The 24,145-nt window shown below is 37.8% G+C and overlaps 1 protein-coding gene across 8 annotated transcripts in view; it reads right to left on the bottom strand.

Moving 5' to 3' along the window:
- Positions 1-24,145, bottom strand: part of KIF21A (kinesin family member 21A) — a 94,240-nt gene that overhangs the window by 30,547 nt on the left and 39,548 nt on the right. For 6 of the 8 annotated variants that reach the window (XM_074903280.1, XM_074903283.1, XM_074903279.1 and 3 more), the window contains exons 6-21: positions 23,684-23,851; positions 21,783-21,898; positions 16,781-16,976; positions 15,786-15,975; positions 12,917-12,980; positions 11,928-12,131; positions 8,565-8,603; positions 6,036-6,120; positions 5,751-5,868; positions 4,421-4,609; positions 3,326-3,525; positions 2,818-2,925; positions 2,257-2,325; positions 1,938-2,149; positions 1,136-1,289; positions 560-760 (exon numbers count right to left, since the gene is read on the bottom strand). In XM_074903280.1, coding sequence (XP_074759381.1) covers positions 560-760; positions 1,136-1,289; positions 1,938-2,149; positions 2,257-2,325; positions 2,818-2,925; positions 3,326-3,525; positions 4,421-4,609; positions 5,751-5,868; positions 6,036-6,120; positions 8,565-8,603; positions 11,928-12,131; positions 12,917-12,980; positions 15,786-15,975; positions 16,781-16,976; positions 21,783-21,898; positions 23,684-23,851 — 2,313 coding nt within the window. The remainder of the gene's footprint in view (positions 1-559; positions 761-1,135; positions 1,290-1,937; positions 2,150-2,256; positions 2,326-2,817; positions 2,926-3,325; positions 3,526-4,420; positions 4,610-5,750; positions 5,869-6,035; positions 6,121-8,564; positions 8,604-11,927; positions 12,132-12,916; positions 12,981-15,785; positions 15,976-16,780; positions 16,977-21,782; positions 21,899-23,683; positions 23,852-24,145) is intronic. The other 2 variants (XM_074903284.1, XM_074903282.1) reach the window with 1 other exon arrangement.

Consider the following 24,145-nt stretch of genomic DNA (forward strand, 5'->3'; position numbering starts at 1 on the left):
CATAATAGACAATTTCCTTTTACTAAATTACTATTTGAAAATATCTAAGCTAAACAAGCAACTTGGTCTGAAAAGGCTCTTTAGTTATAGAAAGCCACTGTTACATAATCGAAAATATACTAAAATGCAATATAAAGAATTTACATAAATTCTCACATACAAAAATATTTAAATAGATGTAAAGTATACAAAACCAGTACAAGGGAGTGGAAGCATACCAACAGGTGTAGGAAGAGGATACAAGCTGCTAGCCTTCAGTCCCCAAAATTATATACATTTAATGCCAGTAGAATAGAAAGCATCAGCTTTGACATTTAAATGCTTTGTAATCTTAACCTGCATTACACTATTTACACTAAAACTCAGATTTGAAAGTTCACTTGTATGAACACTCTTGATTTCAAACTTCACCCAAGTTTTCCACCAGTTTTCACTTCCCGGTTCAATAATTATACAGCCAAACCAAAATTAATTTCTAAATGACAACTTTTCCAAGGCTAACACAGTTGTTTTTTTTCTTTTCTACATTTTACCATTTCTGCATTAGTATTTGACCCACCTTTGCTTCCTCCATTTGCATAATGTTTGCTTGGCAGTCAGAAATGCTGTCATTAATGTAGTCTATATTTGCAGTTAGTGATTCCATCTCTTCATTTATGTTCTGGACATTTCTATCTGCTTCACTGCCACCCCCATCCTTGATGAGCTTCTCCCTTTTCTTTGAAAGCTTTTCTCTTCTTTTTGTAAGTTCTTCACGTTGCTATTTTCCCCAAAGACACATTACATAAAAAGGAAACAGTAAACACTCAAGGCATTTAAGCACCTTTTTGTTTTGTTTTCCTTGTTATACTTTAACTAACATATGATTTCTACAGGAAGAAGTTATACAGGTGAATATTTTAATATATCTGCACATGATCTCATTAATATACTTTTTATTTCTTACTAAGCACAGCAATCCCATGGTCCAAATGCTTACTGGAGTTGTTCTGAGCGCCTTCACTGACTGCAATGTATTCCAAGTCACTTTGCCTATGCCACCATCACAGCAATTCATTTACAGCAAAGGTAAATGCACTGCTCTCTCTTTATTTAATATGATGATACAGCCAAGAGTGGATAGTAGATCACCCACCGTAAGTAACCTGTTCATATCTGCCTCCATATTGGAAATGGTCATCCTCTGCATAATGATATCAGTCACTCGGCGTTCGAGTAACTGCCACTTCATCCTGGCTGCCCTTGAGGTGTAAACTCTGCTGGTCACTGCCTTCCGCTGATACTTCCTTCTGTGATAAATTCAAGAGAAACATACAGCTAAATCTAAAGTAATCCAGTTACACATTTCAGTGTGGAAATGATCAGGCAAGAATTTTCATAGACAACTTTAAAATTTCTTGCAGAATTTCTTGCAGTTTTTCCTTGCACCCAGCACTGAACTCAACTGTGCTCTAATATATCACGTTTGAAAAACAGGTATCAAACACTGCGGCATCTTGTATGATGCACCACTGAAACTGAATGCAACTTAAGAGTTGTTCCCTATTTAACAAGGGAATCTGTTTCAGACAGAGTAGAAGATCACCAATAAACTTAAGACATTAAACTGTGTTTTCCAACAAGTTTTTCTTCGCACTTAAGAACACTGCAGACATTGGATCACCAAGGGCATTTATCTTTAAGAGCAGATTAACTGGATTTTGAAATTTTGGGGTTTCTTAATGTGACTTAATGACATTTTATATTATTCCATACTGTGTTAAACCCACAAAACTCAAATTGCATTTGATAATGGTAAAATGCCCATTTTATGAGAATTACATGACAGCAGTTTGAAAAATAACAACTACTGCAGTATGTGTCATCACAAGATTATCTACTAGAAAGTCCATGCAATTTTCAGTTCTCTTCAGAGAGTATACAGTTTTAATCCTTACCCTGTTCCATTCGTTGCAGTTACAGATAATGCTTGAACCCTTGCAACAGGAATTCTCATCTTCTGCTGTGCTGCTGTTCTTGAACCATCGTGCTCAGCTGATGAGCTAGAACTTGCTTCCTGTATAGGATGCTCAGGCAAGCTCAGCTTTCGACTAACTTTTCCTGCCACTTTATCAGACAGAGGCCTTACTTGTCGACGAAGGGCTGTAACCTGAAACAAGGTGCAGAGACACCATTACCTGTCCCCAAAACTGCATTCTAAGTTACAGCAATACAATATCATTCTGTTTTCAAAGATGCATTACTGTTTTACAATACCTCTTCAGTTTTGCGACGTAAGATAACTTCCTGATTTCTTTTCTGAGCTTCCAGAAGCTTGAGTTGATGCTGTGAAAAAATACAAGCAGCACATTATATTTTTTCCATTATCTGCCACAAGGACTGTACTGTATAAAAAAAGACCTTTACACACTAATACAAGTTTGCAAAACTGTTGTGACACAAAGTGGTCAAGTCACAATTCTTTCTTCCTCTTTCTAGAATGAAAATAAAGTGTGTCACTATATCAATTCTCTATCAGAAAGAATCCTTGCATGCAAGTAAGGTGGTAGCAACAGTTTTGTGAAGATTCACTAATAAAATAATACTGATATACCTATCCAATAAGCTTTCTATTTTCTGTTGCACTTATCACCTGAAGCTAGGAACTGAGTTACCATAGAATTCAAACCAAATTATCTGTATTTTGATTGGGTGAAAATACACAGGTACATGCTTGCATCAGTGAATGCATATACACATGGTGTGTGCCTGCAAGCAGATGCACATCATGATGATAGATGCTTATTCCAAATTAAAATTCTTTATCTGTCAAATCACCTCTCGTTTGCGTTGCTCCTTTTTAAGCTGTGCAATCTCTCTATTTCTTCTAGATTCAGTCATTCTAGCTTTCTCCTGCTCTTCTTTCATTTGTTTCATCAAGCGAACCTGTAAAGAGGTCATCACTTAGAAAAGGTGTTTACACTGAAGTGCTGTTCCCTGCCCCCACTCATATAGTTTCTTCTTCAGATTATCATCTTCCAGTATATTACGTGCTTTCAGCAATTTACCTCCTCCATCTAATGTGTCTTCTTTATTCAGTGATGAATAACTGCTAATAACTGCTAATGAGCAGTGCAAGCTCCTCTATGTCTGATAACATAATTTCTGTTCATTAAACCTAAAAGCCACCACTCTCCCCCAGGTATAGCCTAGTCTTGATAACTTCTGTTTGCAGACTTTCGAGCAGCTGACAGTAAGAACAGAGTTATCTGGTAGATAACAAGAGATTTCATGCCATGTTTCAGTAAACAGTCATTGTACAACACTTCAACATACTGAAATATACCTTGGTTTTCTTCATTTCCGTCACTTCCTGCTGCAGTTTCTTCAGCTGCTTTTCATATTGAGACTGATTTTTAAGCAATCGTGCATGTTCCTTTTGCGCTGTTTGAAGCCTCTGCAGTTCTTTATTCATGGCTTGGAGTTTCTTTTCATATTCTGACTTGATTTTTTTTGCCTTTTCTTCCGAATAGGTCTCTACAGAACCTAGAGCAAAAGGGAATTCTTAATCTACTTTTGTTCAGAGTATTTTCACTTTGCCAACCACAGCAGATGACTGCTTCCTCTGCTTTTAGCATTATCTGCAATATCTTTGAAAATTTAATTTGTCTCTAACTGCTGTGACCTGCACCACTTCAACCTTTCCACCTTGTATGCATTTCTTGGATAAGAGATCAAGTCTTAAAACTTTCCTTCTGATTTCTTTGCACTAGACAACAAATATCTGAGCACCTGAATATACATGCTTGTTCGCACATATGTGCATAAGATCATAACAACAGTCCCAAGAACCATCAAGCCTAGCACCCCTTTTCTGGAACTGATCAAAATGGAAGGTCTAAGGAAGAAATAAGGGAACATCAAAAGCATATGAAGTATACAACTATAAAGCACATATATTTTTTAAAAGAAACAAACTGTTTCCCCCAGTACTCTCCCAAAGTTCAAATATTTGTGGTTTATGACTTCCTGAGTCAGAGCTATTTTTTCATCTCAATACTATTACATATTCAAAAAGGTTCGGTCAGTAAAACATCTCTGAAAAGCCACTGATCCTAGTTCTTATTTATATGCAAATCAAAAGGAAGCAGGGAGGGAGGAGAAGGAAAGAACTTTTAATTCAGGAACTATCTCGAGGACTACAATAAAATGAGTGCTCCTAGAAAGCTGAAAATGCTCATTCAACCAAACCAAATACCTGTCAGTACCAATATCTTTTCACAAAATTTCCCTCAATTCCAGCAGAAACTAGAATGAGTAAAGTATGATTCACTGGTACAAACCTGTTTCTGTTTTCTGAAATTTCTTATCACATTTGGAAAAGGAAGTGGGGGAAGTAGCAAACAACACATCTAGATTTAAATGATTTTGTACTTCTTACCCAAGTTTTGAAGAACCTGATCTCTTTCAAGCTGAGTGTCTCGAATTTTATGTTGTAGCATCATTAGTTTCTCTTCATATTGTTTTTTCAGTGTTTGCAACCTTCGCTGGCTGTTCTCTAGCTCATCTATGAGTTTCTGCTTAATGGCTATCTCACATGTGATATTTGCCAAGTCAGCCTGATAATTTTCTAAAATAAAAAGATTTAAGCAATTAAAAATTAAATCTTCTGTTAAAGTAACAGCAAGGATCACAAATATAGATACCCCCTGCAATGTTAGGGCCATTTCCTGACATGTAAACTGTGAACAGGGGAATTCTACACAAAGTTTCTGTTGCAGCATTGTGCTACTATCTGCAATAAAACCTCCTCCTTAAACTCTCTCCATCCTAGAACCGGGAATATTATGCATATTTAAATCTCAAAATCAGCAATCTGTCCTTCTCCATACAAAAGGCTCTGAGACTTCAGTCACACCTCAGGGCTAGAGAATAACTGTCATTCATAAACCCAGCAGGATATAAAAGGAAAATTTGACTGCTGGCAGTCTCCAAGGGGAGATTTTCCCTTCTCTAGCTCTTAGAAAGATAAAGCCAAAATTCTGAGAAGAGAGGAGCCACCTTAATCATAGAAGTGGAATGGTGAAGGGAATGAGAAAAGTAGGAGGAAAAAGTAAGGAAAAAGGACTAATCCACAAGGTAAATTTACAAAAGTTTAATTAATTTTTTTTGGTCAAGTAGGTATTTTTTTGGTTTAAGATTGTGTGCTCCAGAATAAAAAAGTCAGTTGAGGATTATTTTTTCAGGTTCTGCAACTCCTGCTACTGTTTGTGTGACTCTCAGACAAGAAGGAACCAACAGACTTGGTTTGCCCATTTGGTCCAGCTTACATGACAGAATTGCTGGTGATGCTGTCTCTGACTCTAGCAGTCCTAACTTTCATGCCACAGGAAAATATGGAAGGCTAATGGACTTTAAGCCTTTCAAAATTAAATTCTACCCATTTCCAAATGAGCTGAATAGGAGCTGTCACCTTGGTGATTAGTCCTGAGACATAAAAATAACCCAGTATTTAAAGCTTACACTTTTGGATATTCTAACCAAGGAAAAAATGAGTTATCAAATATCTGATGGCCTTTAATTAATTTTAAAGTCGTTACACTTGATCTGATATCTATTACATGTTTTAGCACCATAACCAAAAAAAGAGAATTCACTGCACATACAATCCACAAAGAATTATGGCTGACAACATGCTTTCTTGCCTACCAAAACCTGAGGAATGACAGACAGTATTTGTAAAATTTTACAGAATATTGCACTGACATCACCTTTTTCATCAGAGTCAGAATCTGATTCATCTGAGCTTTCAACAACTTCCATGTCATCTTCATCTTCATCATCTTCCTCTTCTTCATCCTCATGATCACTTACTTCCTGAACTTCCTCCTACAAAATAAAAAGATATTGAAGCACACCCACACCTTTCCATCCCCCAGTCACTTGTGACTATCACTGCAAAGTATTCACCTGACCCATTCTAATTTCCTTTGTATAACCTTGTAAATCTTTAAACAGACAATGAACAAGTAAACCAAACACTTCTAAATACTTACTACTTCCAATTCATTATTCTCTCTCTCCGAAGAGCCTTTTTCATCTCTCTTCTCCTGCTCGTTATCTGTGTTATCCTCTTTAACACTAGCAGAAGAGGCACAGACACAAAATGTTCACAAAGTAAAACAGTATATACTTCCCATCCCCCAAAACAGTAAGTTATAATTCCAAATAAAGATGAAAACCAAAGTGTAGTTAGGCAAAGGCACATGTGTTGGGCATGGGTAGAACACAACTTCCAAACTCTCACAGATAAAAAAGTAATGCTTAATTACTCTTAATCTTAACTTGCAAAATAATATTCATGATTAGGACATTGTTTTAGGGCATATTGCACAACCGGGACAATCAGAATACACATCACCATATACTACAGCAGTATTAATTTTGCATGGAAGTTGCAGTGTACCCAGAATAGCTTTTACAAAACAAAGAACATTATGTGCAGGTACAACATACATTACAGGTATTACTACACTCAAGCTATAACAGAGCTTACTGTGCTTACAATCATCTGAAAATTTATGTATAAGCCTTAAACAATATCCTAATTTATCATACTATAACTACTCTTTTGATGAGTTACCTACTTTGACATCAAGGGAATGCTCAAAATAGGCATTAACACAACAACAGAAAGAGTCAAGAAATACTGAATTTTTGCAAAAGGACTGGCAATCGCAAAAAGAAACTTTTCGCAATTATTAAGATTACATTTTAGTACATTTCCATGCTTTTGTTTTTCAGACTATGATTCAAAACTTCTTTCAATGTCAAGTATCTCTATATTCTTTCCTCTCTTGGCAATCTGAACTGTAGTGATAGCTTACACAATTTGCAGCAGAGTTTTTTTGGTTTTGTTTTAAATGTTTTGTGTATTAGCCATTTGGATGAGTTTTAATGTTTTTAAGTGCACGTTTGGACATCACATGTAAACATAAATTTCAGAAGTCAATGGCACTCTGCAAATTGTCACAGGTCAAATGTCAGTCCCTCTAGTGCTACATGCGCAAACCCAAACCATCCCCAATAGGTGAGAAATCATGATAGAAGAGGACTTGACACCATAGGGTGTAGTAATGAAAAAAACCGAGGTTAGGATTGCATAATGTGGAATCCACCTAACCTAACTTCAGCTGCATAAAAGTTTGGCAAGTTACGTGCTGCCACTGCTCAGGCACAGTAACTAGAAATGCACATCTTCCTCCACTGACATCAAAAGGAGCTCAGACTCGAGGTCTAACTCTTAGTAAATCCAACACTCAGTCTAACAACAAGAAAAGTTCAGTAGATTCGAGACACTAATTTGTCACGTGACACCTAAAAGCCACCTTTAAAACAGAGCTCTACTCTGAAGTGTGACAGTTAGGTAACACAGTGCTTCTGTGAACACGTGATTTTTTGTTATACTATTTTCTAAGCTGTTCAGCGCTAACTGGTTTCTTCTGCCCCACTCATCACCAGTGAAACCAAATCCAACTACAGCTGACCATGTGTAAGGCAGAATGCTTTTGCTTGAACTTTCTGAATCCACGCAGCACCCAGGGAAGCTGGAAGCAAAAAGCCTAACCAGATTTGTACAGGCAAAAAAAAAATGCTAAACATGAAACACCAAGCCATGCAATCTCATTTTCACAAATTCTCATCTCACTCAGCCCACAACATGTTCTGGTTTATGTTGGTCAATAAACTTAAATGATAATAGCTCTCAGCTGCAATCTTCACACAAACTGAGGCAAATCCCCAGTTTCCCTTCTGCCTGCACACAGCATGGAGCTCACCGCTACAGAGAATTTTTGTTCTGCCTAATAAAGGGGAGAGACAGGAGGAAGGAGAGCCAGCAGCTCTCTCAGGCAGAACTGTACTGCTTAATTTGTGTGCTACTGATCTGAAGATTCACATAATGTGCATGAATTCAGTGGGGGGTTTTTGGATCAAATTAGACAGCTGAAAAAGAAAAGCTCCATTACATGCAATTTCAATGACACTGTATCTCTCTTTTTAGAGCCCTCAACTGCTCTCTATGACTAATTACTTTTATTTACTGCTTTGGCTGAAACTGAATGGAACGAATGGTCAAGGCTTCAATCACATGCTTTCAAAAATAAAAGAAGCAGACTTAACTGAGGTGTGAAGGTCCAAGACCTACTTGATCTCACATACAAAAATGATTATTGTTGTATACTGTCTGCTATACATTTTATACCATATGAACTAATGCGTCTCCCTCCTGCCTTTCATTGTATACAGGCCAAAAAAGAAATCTACTTGAACTCTGTAGTGATTCCCAAAGGCACCACCTCCCCACAAACGCTTGCTCAACACTGTGCAATCCCAGAGTCAAAATCAATTCCACAACATGTTTCTTCCAGTTAAAACACTTGTTGAAAGTCAAAACACAGGAAAGAATTTTGAAAAGCCAAATTAACTACTCTTGAAGTACCTATGAATCTGCCCAACTTCTTTTCATGTATGACAACCAGTTAATTGAAATGACAGTTAATTAAAAACCTGGGAAATATTCCAACCTTCTTTCTTCTTGACTGCTTTCCTCAAGTTTCTGTAGCCTTCAAAAGCACGAGGTACAGTATTGGAAGGCCAAGCCAATGAAGGACAAACCAGACAGTGAAAAGCAAAAGTGATAAGAAGGTAAAAAAATGATATATGAGCTTGTGGAGTTTAAAATGAAATTTTAAAAGATACCATCAAGAGACAACAAGTAGTAAAAAAGGCAATACATTTTGCACAGTTGGAAAGTAAATAGAAAACAAAGAAGCAGCATTTGTAGGTTAACTAATCTGTCACTGTCAACAATTGTAAATTCAAGTTACACTACGGAAGAAGTTTTAGATATAGACAATATATTTCACTTTGAGAACTATTTCTAATATGATTAAAAATATCTCTTGGCTCTAGAAAAAGCTTTCTCCTCTTTTGCCACTTAAAATTGGCAGATAAAACACTGAAAATTGCAAGAAGTACTGCCATTGAACAAAGTTATATAGCTCAGGAATATATCAGGAGAAAACAAAGCACTAGTTTTATATATGCTGATAATGTATTGTAATATAAAATGGTAATGAGAACATTTTAGTACTAATATTCCAAACCATATATTCTGAATATAATTCATATAGAAATCTTTAAAACTGCATTTATTTTTTGTTTTGGGGTCTTGTTTATTTTTAAATAAAAAACAGGATATTGCAGTTTATTTTTCCGGGATTAAAAAAGTACATGCCAATGATTGCTTGTTATTTTTTAATAAATTAACAAAAAATATGCATCAGAAGCAATGAGATGGACAAAGTGTTAGTAGTTTTACTTGTACTTTTCCCTCTTGAACAAATGTGGATGTATCAAGTAAAGAAATGTCTGCATAACTTATATAAGTGTAGAGATGACTTAAATTTCAACAACTACTGAAATTCCCCATGTTGCCATTATGAGTAAGTTTGGAGCAAGAGCTTTTGCTACCTTTTCAACTTATACTGCCTATCATCTTCCTTCACTACAGGTAGGAGCTAATCCCATGTAATTTTACTTCATTTAGTTTAATAAAAGGTTAGGGAAGCCAAAAGACAACAGTCAAAAAAGGTTACCAGGTACGTAAGGCTGACTAACAACTGAAAGGGACATGGGAGGTTTGCTCTGGGGCTTCTGGTGAGTAAGTCACGCCGTGAGACACTCCAGTCAAGCTTTTCAGTATTGCAGTAGCCACAGCATTACTGCCATGTAAACTGTTTTCAATAAACTTTATTAAAGGCTAAAGATATATAGCAGTACATACCTGCTGCTCATTCAAAAACTGGCTCATAGATATTCAGGCTAGCTCACAACAATTTAGATAAATTGCATATACTTAAAATTATGCATCTTTCATAGTACTGACCCATAACCAGGAAAAAAACAGATCAAGAGAGTAGCAGATGGGGCAGAAATGGTAACTAGGCTTACTGATCCCATTTCAATAGCAAAACACTAGTTAGACTATTTTAAAAGAACAGCAACCCCAAAAAGAAATAGTACAGTAAAAGCAGCTAAATGCCTGTAGAAGACAGAAGTAGAGCAAAGAATCCCTACCAAACTGCAGGGTAAATTGTCCCTCTGCAATACATTAGCATATCCATTAACAATTCCTGAAATTCACAGTGATATATCCTGTACACGGACTTTGCATTTCATTAATTAGATAGAAGCACTATGCAGGAAACAAGTATGACAGGCTATACGCGTAATCCCTAAGTTCTAACATTTCTTAGCTTCTCCCAACATATGTACCTCAGAAATTTATAAATATTTATTACAAAGCAGTCTGCAGATGGCTCAGTAGACAGATTCAAACCTTACCAGCACTTTGATCCCATTCTATAGAACACAAGACCTGCTTTAAGATGGAGGCCGGACCATCAAGAGGTCTCTTCCAACTTAAATTTTTCTATGGTTCACTAATTCTATAATGCTAGGATAGAAAATTTATTTCAAAAATAGTTTATGATAAGTAGTCCTTACTTCTGGATCAGACCACTTGGCTATCCTATTCACAAGATTATTGTTCTGGTCTGAGCAAGTGTGATTGGACACAGAAGCTTCTTTCAGGAAAAAAAAAAAAAGGAACACACACCCCCCCCAACAAACAACCCTACTGTACATGGGGTAAAACTTCTAAATGTTTCTTTTAAGTGATCATCTCCTACAATAAGAGATATTATTCAATATATCTATATGGTGACATTTATCTGTTTTCTGGTCACAGTCCTGTTTGCTACCTAATACTCAGGTCTCAACCTAACAATTGGGGCTCTATCTAAGCATGTATTTAACTGCATGTTTGATTTTAAAATGTAATTAGTTAAGGAACATATTGAAGTGTTTGGCTGAAGAGAGGTCAGAATATTCTGCTGATTTTATTTAATACTTCCATCCTCCCCTCAAGTTCCTACAAACACGAGATATAAAATCTATCAAAATCACCATAAAAGTATAAAAGTTTCCTGAAAAATTATACACAAAGAATCTAGTCTCTATAAGTATCAGACACTTGTGTGGTGAATGGATTTATAGATGAAGACATCAAATTGCAGGTATCATTAACTCAAATCCACTTTATACTTCAACTATATTTCAGGCTTTTATACTGCTTAATTTTAACTTGTAGAAGTAATTTGAAGGTAAAAAGTAAAGTAAAAAGAGTAATAGATTAGTGTGTGGAAGTAATTCAAGTGTGGAAAATTTCAAGGAAAAGGGAAAGATCCCTAATGGAATCAAAGCCTTAGAGTAAACAAGCAAATCCTTCCTTTACTAACTGCTGTCTGAACAGGCATTTATATCAATGTCTATGAGCATTTTAGTAGATGAGAAGTTGAACAGCAAAAACCAGCAAAGCATGATGTTACAGAGAATTAGGAAACCTCAAATTAAAAACATCCATAAAAGCAGAAGATAAAACAAAATAAGCCATTCCAAGAACTACCAAAGAATTCCCAGATAGTTCTGCAGAAAGCTGTTTCAGTTTTGACATACAGTAGAAAAAAGTTTAGAATTGGGGTTTTGAAAACTTCTGTTTAATTTCAGATGCATTTTTAAAAAAAAAAGTTGGATATCAGAATTTATGGAGAGCACCTGTGCTTTTACCATCGTGCATAATTATGAAGAAAAAAATCATTACAACAGAGACATTCATACTACAAATACTACATACTTCACTGGAAGAAAAGATGCAAAAGAAAAACGCCTATAACTTCAATATGTAAAAGAGTTTGAAAGAACAGTCGTTTAGGATCCAAACCCACACAGCAAAAATAAATGAATTTTAAAGTCTCAGTGGTTAAAAAAAATATACCTCTCTACTAATAAAGAGAAAACGAATAGCATTATAATTCATACACCACCTCTTTTTCTTTTTCCTTTCTTTTTTTTTCAGCTTTTCTAGATCTTTCTTGGCTATATCTAGGATTTCCATTGTTTCTTTCTCTGAAGAAAGCATAGAAGCAGAAAATGCTGATGGTCCACCAAAATATGTGGCTCTTGTTGAAGCTCTTGACAAGTTGCGTCGAAGATTTTCATTCACTGCTTCACTTTCTAATAATTTTGCTCTTAAAAAAAGAAAGAATAATTGTAGATCATGAAACACAAGTATTGCTAATGCATGAGATGTGTATTCCTTAGCATCTGCAACTGCAATGTATTACCTTCAGTTTAAAAAGAAACTACAAACAAAGGTGAAGTCTCACAAAATACAAGTGTAAATCCCTTGATGAGACCATTTCACACAACAGTTACATATATTGTATATTTATCATATACCCTAGACATAATACATATAAATATAAATGTCTGTATAAATACATATCTGCATATGCTGTATGTATATACACATTACATGAAAACTACACAAAAGCTCTTAACACTAACTGGGAATAGGCCAGATATTTTTTTTGCATGATACACTTCCACAAAACAGAAAAATAAAAATATCTAAAATATTTAACAGTCTTTTTTTTAAATTTAAAAATAAAGCAGATGCTGGGTTTTTTTAAACTCTAAATTTTGATAAGTAATTTCTCAGTACTATCACTTATATGAGACATTATGAAGTTATACAACAATCATTCCAAGTTCTGCTGTGCTTTGCGTAACAATATCAAATCATCATCATTATTTAGGTAACATCTTACTTTTATTTCTATTGTCAGGTTCATCTTTAGTAATTTTTGTGGCCAAGAGGAACGTCAGATGGTCTTAGAAGCTGAAGGAGCACTAGTCCTAAAGTAATCCCCACATAGGAAAACAGCTTAAGTATTTACTTGCTAACACTTCTAGTTTGATGGGGGTTTTTTAAAAAAAAAAAAAAAAGTTTAAATACATATTATGTAAATACCTGAGATCTTCAATTTCCTTGATATAATTATGAATCATGTTGCTAATTTCTTCATTTCCTTCTCCTTTGAAGGACAGAGAGAAAGGAGGGGTGGGGGGAAGAGAAAGGTTGAGAAAGGGCAGTAACAGTATACTATCTGAATACAGCTCCTAGGCAGAAGGTACCAGCAAAGAGAAACAGTCATATGGGCTACACATTTAGATCTTATCTGATTTGTAAAATGTATTTCCTCTTTAATCTGCATTAAGTTTTTTGTTCCTCTGTATCATATGATCAGGATTATTACAAGTAACTTTTTCTATTTAATCTGTTTTCCATATTAGCACCTTTAACAATGCATGTACAATAAATAAAGGGAACCTGACAAACAACACACAAAAAGAAAAATGCCATCATGATAAGTCAATTGGTTGATTACGAGATGAAAAGCAAGCGAAGATTCACCCATCTGTGTCCAGGTCCTCATCCAAAGCAAAATATTTAAGTCCATTTATAGTTAAGCATACAACTAATTCCTATCCAACGGTATTATTCCATATTTCATGTTGCTCATAGTCCTAAATGAATGGCCAAATCAGTGTACTAAATTATTTCTATGAATAGAAGCATGTTGGGCTTATGTATGTGTGGCAGGGTTTGTGATGGGGGTGGTGGGGGTGGCCTACAGCAATGGCCCCTGTGAGAAGCTTCTCAAAGCTCCCCTGGCTCCAAGTCAGACCCGCCTCTGGCCAAGGCCAAGCCAATTAGCGATGGTGGCTGCGCCTCTGTGATAACGTATTTAACAAGGGGAACATGGGAGGAGGAGTTGGGAGTTGTGAGAAGTTGTGAGGGAGACACTTCTGCAAACACCGAGGTTAGTGGTAGAAAGGAAGGGGGGAGATGCACCAGAGCAGAGACTCCCCTGCAGCCTGTGGGGAGAGGGCAGGCTGTCCCCTGCCACCTATAGAGGTCCATGGTGAAACAGATGCCCATTTGCAGCCCGTGGAGGACCCCACACTGGAGCAGGTGGCTGTGCCCAAAGAAGGCCATGACACTGGGGGAAACCCCTGCTGTTGTAGTTCAGTGCTGGGAGGACTGCAACATACCAAAAGGGACCCATGCTGGAGCAGTTCAGGAAGAGCTGCAGCCCATGGGAAGAACTCACGTCAGAGAAATTTTGTGGAGGACTGTCTCCTGTGAGAGGAACCCCATGCTGGAGCAGAGGAAGACTGCAAAGAGTCCTTCCCTTGAAGAGGAATGAACAGCAGGACTGACCACAACCCCCACCTCCCTTCCCCCTGCACTGCTGGAGGGAGAAGGAGGGAGGGAAATCAGGAGCAAAGCTGAGCCCAGGAAGAAGAGAGGGGTGGGGGAAGGTGTTTTACAATGTGGTTATACTTTTCACTGGCCTACTTTGTTAAGTGGTGGTGGGTTTTGAAGTAAATTGATGTTCTTTTTTCTTCCCCTAAGGAAGTCTACCTTTTGCCCGTGACCATAATAGGTGAGTCATCCCTCCCTGTCCTCAACTCAACCCTGAGTCTTTTGTTGTATTTCCTCCTTCCCCTTCCTGAGGTGGAAGGAGTGAGCAAGGGGCTGTATGGTGCTCAGTTGCCCTCTGGGCTCAAACCAGGACAGTGCTTTGTGGCACTCAACATGGGAAAGATGAATGTGAGACAAGGGTAGCAATTGGGAGATGTAACGGGCAAAACACAGACGGAACCCTAGTAGCAGAATAATCATGGGAGTTTGTTAGAGTTGTGGTGAAGAGACAAGGGGTAAATTGTGTAGACTGTGTTTCAGTATTGTGATGATATTACTTGCAGAGACGAGAGGTAGAATATGTTGGGTTTGTGTATGTGGCAGGGGTTTTCGGTAGCAGGGAAGGGGGTTACAGCAGTGGGCCCTGTGAGAAGCTTCCCAAAGCTCCCCCAGCTCCAAGCCAGACCCACCACCGGCCAAGGCCAAGCTGAGTAGCAGTGGTGGCTGCAACTCTGTGATAACGTATTTAACAAGGGGAACCTGGGAGGGGGAATTGTGAGGGAGACAGATGCAAACACCTAAATCTGTGGAAGAAAGGAGGAGATAGCAGGGAGGTGCACTGGAGCAGAGACTCCCCTGCAGCCCACAGAGGTCCATAGTGGAGCAGATGCCCACACGAAGCCCACAGAAGACACCAGGTTGTAGTTCAGCATTGGGAGGACTGCAACACACAGGAGGGACCCATGCTGGAGCAGCTCAGAAAGAGCTGCAGCCCATGGGAAGGACTAATGTCAGAGAAAGGTCATGGAAGACTGTCTCCCCTCAGAGGGACCCATGCTGAAACAGAGTAAGAATGCAGAGTCCTCCCTCTGAGGAGAAGTGAGCAGCAGGACTGACCACAACCCCACTTCCCTGCCCCCTGCGCTGCTGGCAGGGGAAGGAGGTAGAGAAAGCAGGAACAACAGGAGAGGTGGGGGAAGGTGTTTTAAGACATGGTTATATTTCTCACTGTTCTACACTGTTTGTTAAGTAGTGATGGTGTTTGAAGTAAATTGATGTTCTCTTCCTTCCCCTAACAAGTTTGTGTTTTGCCTGTGACAATAATGGGCAAGTCATCTCTCCCTGTCCTTATCTTGATCTCTGAGCCTTCTGTTGTATTCTCCCCTTCCCATTGTTGAGGAATGACTGAGCATCTGCATGGTGCTCAGTTGCCCTCTGCACTCAAACCATGATAAGAAGTCTCCAGAAACAGAGGAAAGAATGAGATGGGGGCCTATCCCTGACAAAACAGGTTCTATATTACTGTTACAAAGGCATCATTTCATTGCAAGGTACCCATGAAGCAAGAACATAACTATTTTAAGTTCATGAACTTTTGAAGCAGTTTACACACAATACACCCACAGCATACCTGCTCTGGCTAGCACTTGGTTGGCCTGATCACTCATAAGTTGTGTTATTCTTGCTCTCAGTGCATCAATAGTCTCTTGCATTGCTTTAATTCTAACACGTAGGTTGTTGTTTTCTGTTTGCAGCATTGCATTTTCATGAAACATGTCATTGATGCTTTCAACACCTTCTTCATCTATAATCCTTTTACCCTTAAGAAAATAAATATATTTTATTACTAGTAAAGGCTGACCTACACATGAAAAATTAATTTAGCAAAGGCAATCCACAGATTACTTGAAATTCCAGACACTCATAGCAAAAGAATCTTCTCTCAAGAAGTTTAAAACTATCCATTTATCCATTGTTTTCAAAACAGTGATGTCTAGCCAACACCTTAGCATCTGGGTCCTGTGTAATTCCATCTTAGTCTGAAACACAAGTTCTGGAAGAGGTTAAGAAATAAGAATACACTTCTTTATCAAATCAGGATACTATCTCAAGCATAACAAAGGAGAACACAGTTTGCCAATCACATTTATTACTGAAAATGTTTGTTTAAAATTTCAGGAAGAAATGGGTATTGTGTTGTATGAGTATTTGCCTTATATAATTTAAAATGTATTTTTTAAACACTTTTTTTTTGCTAAGTTTTTAAAAGCAATACACAGTAACTGTACATATTTATGCATCATCCTAAATTGTGGTCTTTTTTGCTTTGGAAGTGACTTTCTCATTGCTGAGCATGACAAGGTCAATTTTTGCATTTCAAAAAGCAAATAACATGCAGCATCTGTTGACATCATCAGCAGTCATTGAGGTATCTTTTCTCTGGGGATGCAATCTAAGTTTTCTAAAAACATCTGGCAATCACTGGAATTAGAAGTGTTGTTTAAGTGAGGGTTGGTATTCAAATTTTTTTTAGCATGTGAAGTGGAAGTAGTCAACACAAAAAAAAAAAAGCTGTAAAACTCTAAACATTTTAAAGCAGAAGAAATCCTAAGAGAATAAACTTACTGTTTTGTATTCCATGAGTTCCATCTGTAGCCGTGCAATCTCACTGCGCAAAGCATTTATTTGTTGGCTAGCCCTATCCTGATTAACCATCACCTTGTTCTTGATGTTCCGTGCCCGATTGGCATACTTTAGTGTGTTCAAAGTTTCCATGAAGTCTCGATCTGAAGGGCTCACACACGCTATCATGAGCGTTTGACTGGAAGTTAGAAACAGGTCAGCATTATACATCAAGAACAAAGAGAATAGAGAGAAGCTAACAGGGCTTCAGGTAGAAGTGAAACAAGAGTAGTGACTTCACAACAGTTGTGAAAATATTCTTCAATCTAACTCAGTGGAAGACTGTCAATCACAAAGTTACGCACTTTTACATCTTGTATTACCCTAGCATAAGAGTTGCTAAATAGTTCTACATGTAAAATTATAAAACAATTAATTGGTGTTCTTAGATATGTTTTTCAAATTATATTCAGTTTGCCTAATCATACATAAACTGAGATTTAGGAACAGATTTAAGATCAATCTGAAGTTTTAAGACAGTGATTTGGATCACGCAGCTGTCAAGACTGCTTCTAATCCCTGACGTGTCCACCTGCTTAATCTGAAAGTTGTCTGAATGTTCATTTTAGTGGTCCATATATGTGCATAACTGCCCAAGGTACCTCACATTCTACCAAAGTCCAAACTGCCCAAATTCTCTACTGCAGAGTATCTCTTGTTCTCCAACAGAAGCTGAAGAGCTAGTACATACCCTTAGTACATCTGGCTATAACTGTATTTATTCAATGTTTCTTAACACCACTGTTTAGAGCACTTCCACAAGAAGCAGCAGGACCTGAGCTTGAGGCCCAAGAGGGCTATGAACACCCACTTTCCTTTCAGGTTCCCATAATACCCTCTAGCCAGCCCATCACAGGATATGCAGGGTGAGAATATACTCCCTGCTCCAAATGAAAGAGTGAGCAGACAGACCAGCAAGAACCAGTGGGACAAAAACAGAAAAAGGCAAAAAAAAAATTTTCATTCCAATCAAGTGGTTTTATCCTTCAGAAGGCAGATGGAAGAACTTCATGCCTGGGAAGCTGATGGAGCAGCTCATCCTAAACACCATCATGCAACACATGAGGGACAACCAGATGCTCAGGCCCAGCCAGCATGGGTTTATGAAAGGCAGGTCCTGCTTGACAAACCTGATCTCCTTCTATGACCTGCTTATTGGATAAGGGAAAGGCTGTGGATGTAATTTACCTTGACTTTAGCAAGGCTTTTGACACCGTTTCCCACAGCATTATCCTGGCAAAAATGACTGCTCGAGGTCTGGACAATCGCACACTTAGCTGGGTTAAAAACTATCTGGATGGCCGGGCCCAAAGAGTTGTGGTGAATGGAGTTAAATCCAGTTGGCGGCTGGTCACGAGTGGTGTCCCCCAGGGCTCAGTGTTGGGGCCACTCCTGTTTAACATCTTTATTGATGATCTAGACGAGGGGATCGAGTGCACCCTCAGTCAGTTTGCAGATGACACCCAGTTGGGTGGGAGTGTTGATCTGCTCGAGGGTAGGGAGGCTCTGCAGAGAGACCTGGACAGGCTGGAGCCATGGGCTGAGGCCAACTGGGGGAGTTTCCGTAAGGGCAAATGCCAGGGGCTGCCCTTGGGCCACAACAACCCCCAGCAGCACTACAGGCCTGGGGAGGAGTGGCTGGAGAGCTGCCAGTCAGAGAGGGACCTGGGGGTGCTGATTGACAGCCGGCTGAACAGGAGCCAGCAGTGTGCCCAGGTGGCCAAGAAGGCCAATGGCATCCTGGCTTGTGTCAGCAATAGCGTGGCCAGCAGGGACAGGGAAGGGATCTTGCCCCTGTACTTGGCGCTGGTGAGGCCGCCCCTCGATTCCTGTGTTCAGTTTTGGGCCCCTCACTACAAAAAGGACATAGAGTTACTCAAACATGTCCAGAGAAGGGCTACAAAGCTGGTCAAGGATCTGGAACACATGTCCTATGAGGAGCAGCTGAGGTAACTGGGATTGTTTAATCTGGAGAAGAGAAGGCTGAGGGGAGACCTTACCACCCTCTACAACTACCTGAAAGGAAGCTGCAGAGAGCTGAGGATGAGCCTTTTTAGCCTAGTAGAAAGCGACAGGACAAGGGGGAATGGACTCAAGTTGCACCAGGGAAAGTTCAGACTAGATGTTAGGAAGCATTTCTTTACAGAACGGGTTGTTAGGCGTTGGAATGGGCTGCCCAGGGAGGTGGTGGAGTCCCCATCCCTGGAGGTGTTCAAGAGTAGGGTCGATTTAGAGCTTAAGGATATGCTGTAGGTGGGAACTGTGCTAGCTGAACGGTTGGACTAGATGATCTCCAGGGTCCTTTCCAACCTAGATGATTCTGTGTGATTCTGTGTGAAGGGTCCCTTCCCTTGTTCCCTAGAGCACACTCATTTCACATCAGATAAGAATGGCCTAGAGGGGTCAGAACCAGAGTTGAAGCTGTAGACCATACTCTCAAGGTGCCTACATGGCTTAAATTCCCAACAGATAGGGGAAAACAGCTACATTTGGTGGACTGAGTACTCCCCTCCAGGCCACAGCGGAATCTGCTTCTCTGTTGTATGTTAGAGCTTAGAGGGTTGCATTAAGAAACATGCACTGTCTCCAGGGCAATGAAGCAATATCTGCATTAGGCAGACTGGATTCTGATCTTCACTTTCTATAATTTCAGACTGAGACAAATTAATCCCTGTATCTCTTTGTGAGGCAAACTACTACCTTCACCACACACATTGAGAAACTAAACTGGAAAGCATAACTAGCCTGAGGATACAAGGAAGATTTGATTTCAGCAATTCTTTCTCAGATCTCTTGTGTACTTTTGTGTCACTTCTCCAAACTGTTTTAGTCCTCAGGATAACAATATGTAAGATTAAGAATAAATTTTTAATTGACATCAGGACTACTTGTGCTTTCAGTTGAGAATGCAATTACTTTTCCAGACCTTAGAAGACTAGTTGCTAGGTGTCTGTCTTGGAAACTGAACAATTTGAACTCCACTTTCCTGTCTGAATTGTAAAGTGGACTAGTTTTTTTTTTTAAAACTGTGATACACCCTTTATTTTACCACTTCTTTAAACTGCTCCCCCCACCCCAGAATTTATGAAAGTTTTCATTTTTCATATTATACATTATAAAAATCCTTTCAAAACCCATTAATACTCCATACTCTTACTTGAATAATTCAAGAAACATTAATATTTAAATGCTGTTTCAGAACTGTTACAACATTTTATTTAAAATCAGAATTATGGTGAGAATAGTAATGATACACTGCTTTCATCATCATTAACATAGGACTCACTGCAATCTAACCTGAATCACTACTAGTAAATCTTTAAGTATTTGCAAAAGAGAAACTATGTGGACTGTAACAACTGGAGTGGAATTTGAAAGGCTACAGAACAGGCTAACAGAAATCTAATAATCTGATTTCCCAGAAGAAAAACTGTTTATTAAAATTTAGCTTTCTCACACTTTTTAGTTGCCAAAGCATGGACAAGAAATTATTCAAACTGTACTAATACATACAACACTTCCTTAACAGCAAACTGTTAATTTGACATGTCTCAGCATGTATATCACATAGATAAAAATAGGTGGTTGGGACTGTCCACAAATTTAATGTCTATCAGAGCAGACAAAGAATATATCTGAATATCCTTGAAAATGCACTGGGACAGCATTTGCTAGCTGTACATTGTACACAGAAGTATGCAATTTCTCCTGAAGAACAGGAGGGGGAGAAGTGGAGCTGTAAAATGGGAAAATATTTGAGAGTCAAAAAGAGTATTTCAACAAAAGCGCAATTCCAGGAGTAGGTTGAAAAAAATTCTCATTTTTAGCTAGTGCATTTAATATAAAATTTAGTCAAGAAATGCTATTTGCGGTTACCTCCAGAAAGTAACATAGCGTAGAAGAGCTACGCTCTTGGTTTTTTCATAAATCTTGAGTTCTTCCTCCCTCAAGCACTTTTGAAAATTCTAGCCTTTATTCTACATGTTTTTTCTGGCTTTGCTTTTGCTTACACCACAGTGCTGCAAGGTGTCACTAAAGTTATTTCTCTGAAGAGCAGAGCAACAATTTAAAAATTCTCTTCCGCTTCCCCAATTCCTTTGTGACATGGCCAGAAAGCTTCCTGCCCTCCTAAAAATAGTCTTCAGCCATATTGTATAGAGGAATAAGAGTGCTACCTTGCTAAAACACTCAGCTATCCTCCCTTTTGTATCTCAATACATTAATGTTACAATTACAAAATTTGTATTATTTTAATAAATTTATTAATGTTTGCTTAGACAAAGCTTCCAGAAGCCAAAGCCTCTCTTGCCTCTATGTGCAGTAGATATACAGAACAGGATCATACAAACAATTCTGGTGATACACTGGTTAGTTTTTATCAGGCTCTAATCCAACATCAGACAACAGGATAGATGCACCAGACCCCAAGATATACAACCTTTACAAAAAAGGTAAGGTCTGTTGTAAGCTGACTCCAAGCTGCTATGCATGGCAATCAGAGCAAATAATTAAGTGCCATTAAAAAAACCAAACCTAACCAGAAAAACTCTGAAGAAGAAACTCATCAACTCATCACAGATTTAAACTGTGCTGTAGTTAATAAGTCTATTACACAGTAACAAAGTTTACTATTTATGCTACATACAATCTAAAGATGTTTTCACAGAAAGGACTTCTCCTGGATATGGTATTCCAAGTAACTCCAAGCCTCATGTCTAGTAAGGCTACAATAGCACTGAAAAGAACAATGCAGAAATCTTCTTTAAAATCTTCTCCTTGCATTTCCAGCGTTTTCTATCATGACAGTAATTTATCTTTGGAACCTCCCTCCAACAAAAAAGTGGTTATTTTTATCACTGTTTAATGTTTATTCTACTTTCTGAAGATTATGTACTCATTCATGCTCATTGACAATGAAATACATAAAGTGTTCTAGTTTTCATACCTGTTTCCCCCAAGAGAGTCTTGAAGTAGCCTTGTAAGCTTTGAATCTCTGTATGGTACATGAGTTGCCTTCTTACTTTTATCCCCCAGTGCACTTATTACGTTGCCAAGTGCCAGCTATAAAACACCAAATCATGTAACACACATTAGAATCAGTTCCAGAGTAGGTTTTTTTTTTAAAACAGCTATAAATTGGAGTCTGCGTACTGCAAAAAGGTGAATATACTCAATAAAGTTATTAAAATTATTTCTGTAATGTTTACATTTTGCAGTAGACATCTATAAACTTTTTTGCTACCAACAGTGAATCAGATGACTTGGAGTCTGGTATCTGCAAGTGCTAAGTGCTTAGCACAATTTGTGTGCAGTGTCTATTGATACCTTGTGTCAGTCACAAACTAAAGTTTTAACCACTTCATGTAACAAACAATTACTTTCAATGATTATTAAAGCTGATCTCTACTTCTAGCAGTAGCTATTATTTTTAAAATTAATTTCATCAATCTGCTTTATGCTAGATTTAGAGTAAAATACGGAGCATTCATATGAAAAAAAACAATTTACTATGTCTACAAATATGAAATAAGGAATGTCTGATAAAGATTTAAACATTTAAGGCTTGAAATTATATAGTCCATAGCTATCCTATTTCATTGCTAAAAGGCTCTAATTTATGTTTATAAACCTAACATTTGGCTGTAAAATTCTTTTTAATGTGCAACTGCACATACTTCAATCATATGACAAATTAAAGAACATTCCTCTAGATGGCACCCTGTACAGTCAGTTCTTAAGTCTTGAAAGGGATCTTACTGCATCCAGCAGTTGAAGGACTACTTATACACCACACATTCTGTGACTGCTTTGAAGTGTTTAAATCACTCTCAATCTGTTTCCCAAATCTAAGAGCTGGAATTCACTGTAAATGAGTTTTGTGATCATATTACTGTGATCACACTGATTTCACCTCCGTGCATTCTGTATCCTATTTGTTAAGGATACATGTTATTTAAACCCCTAAATTTCTGTTGGCTTTGTGCTTAGAACAATGAAGAAATTGAACTGAATTTCCTTTCTCTTCCACATAATATAACCAGAATAACTACAGAATATAACCACTGTCATGATGGCAAGAGAATCACTAAGAAAGTTCTAGTTGCAGAGTATCTCTCTGGTACTACACATTAGACCAGGGAAAGACATGTTTTCACATATAAACATGTGCTTTTACATCTTTAAAAAAAGAACTGCACAGAGCCTCCACACAGCCATGTATCTCAAAACTAAGCTATGAAACTACAATCTCCATAGATAATCACCAGCTCTACTTTTCAGTGTAGTTAAGTAAAACATTTAATACAGTTAATTAAAAAAACTACATAGAGAGCCAGTACACAGACAAAAAAGTGAAATGATGCTATAAATTTTAAATTTTATTTCTACTTAGAAGTGTTTTTTCTAAGTTTGTTTTACATTAAGTTTCATAATTATAACAAAGAACCAACATTTACCGATCAATTAAGCTTTTTCATTGTCCATGTTTTACATGCCTGTACTCCTTGCTAACTATGTGTAATGTTCTCCAATTGTTTGGGTCTTGACAAAATAAAAACTAAAAATAAAAAAAGTGAAAGGAACTACAATATCTTTTAAAAGTTAGAGTAACTATATTTCACAACAGTTATAAGTGCTATAATTTGCTAGTTGGGGTCTAGTACAACCAAGAAAATGTTAGCAAGCCAGAACCCAGTAAGAATCAATATATACTGTTACATGTCATACTACAGAGTTTTTATTCTGCACACGATGCATTTCTACTTTATCGATTACTAAAAACAAGTGATCCGAAAAGGAAGAGAAGATAATACCAACAGCCTAGGGAAACAAGGTGTATAGTCTTACTAGTCCACAGTTGATGGAAATGCCTTCTTTTGCCCTTTCTCCTGTAGCTCCTGTTCTCTTTAACCGTTCAGATCCTGCTAGATCAACAAAATGGAACTTGGCAGTAAGCGTTTCAAATTCATTCATCTCAGAAGATTCAGATATTATCCTGTTATCGGTGGCATTATCCTGCAATAAAGAACCATCCATAAAGCTCAGTAAGATCTTTCACATTAACATTTGTCTACTACAATGTTCAATCAACAATTTTTTATGAGACTACCTATTTGTCATGTCCAACTCCTTATTTATTCATTCTCTTATAACAAGAGCAGTCTCTCTCAAAAGCTTTCTCAATTTTAATCACATGTACTAACATATGATTCTTGAAGACCCAGCTCTAGATGCATGTGAATGACAACTACTTTAAGTATGAGCTACAGTTATTTCTTGACAAAGGAACAGGGGGATACATATTAAAAT

This window comes from Athene noctua, chromosome 3 (assembly GCF_965140245.1).
Source record: "Athene noctua chromosome 3, bAthNoc1.hap1.1, whole genome shotgun sequence".
NCBI classification, from domain to species: Eukaryota; Metazoa; Chordata; class Aves; order Strigiformes; family Strigidae; genus Athene; species Athene noctua.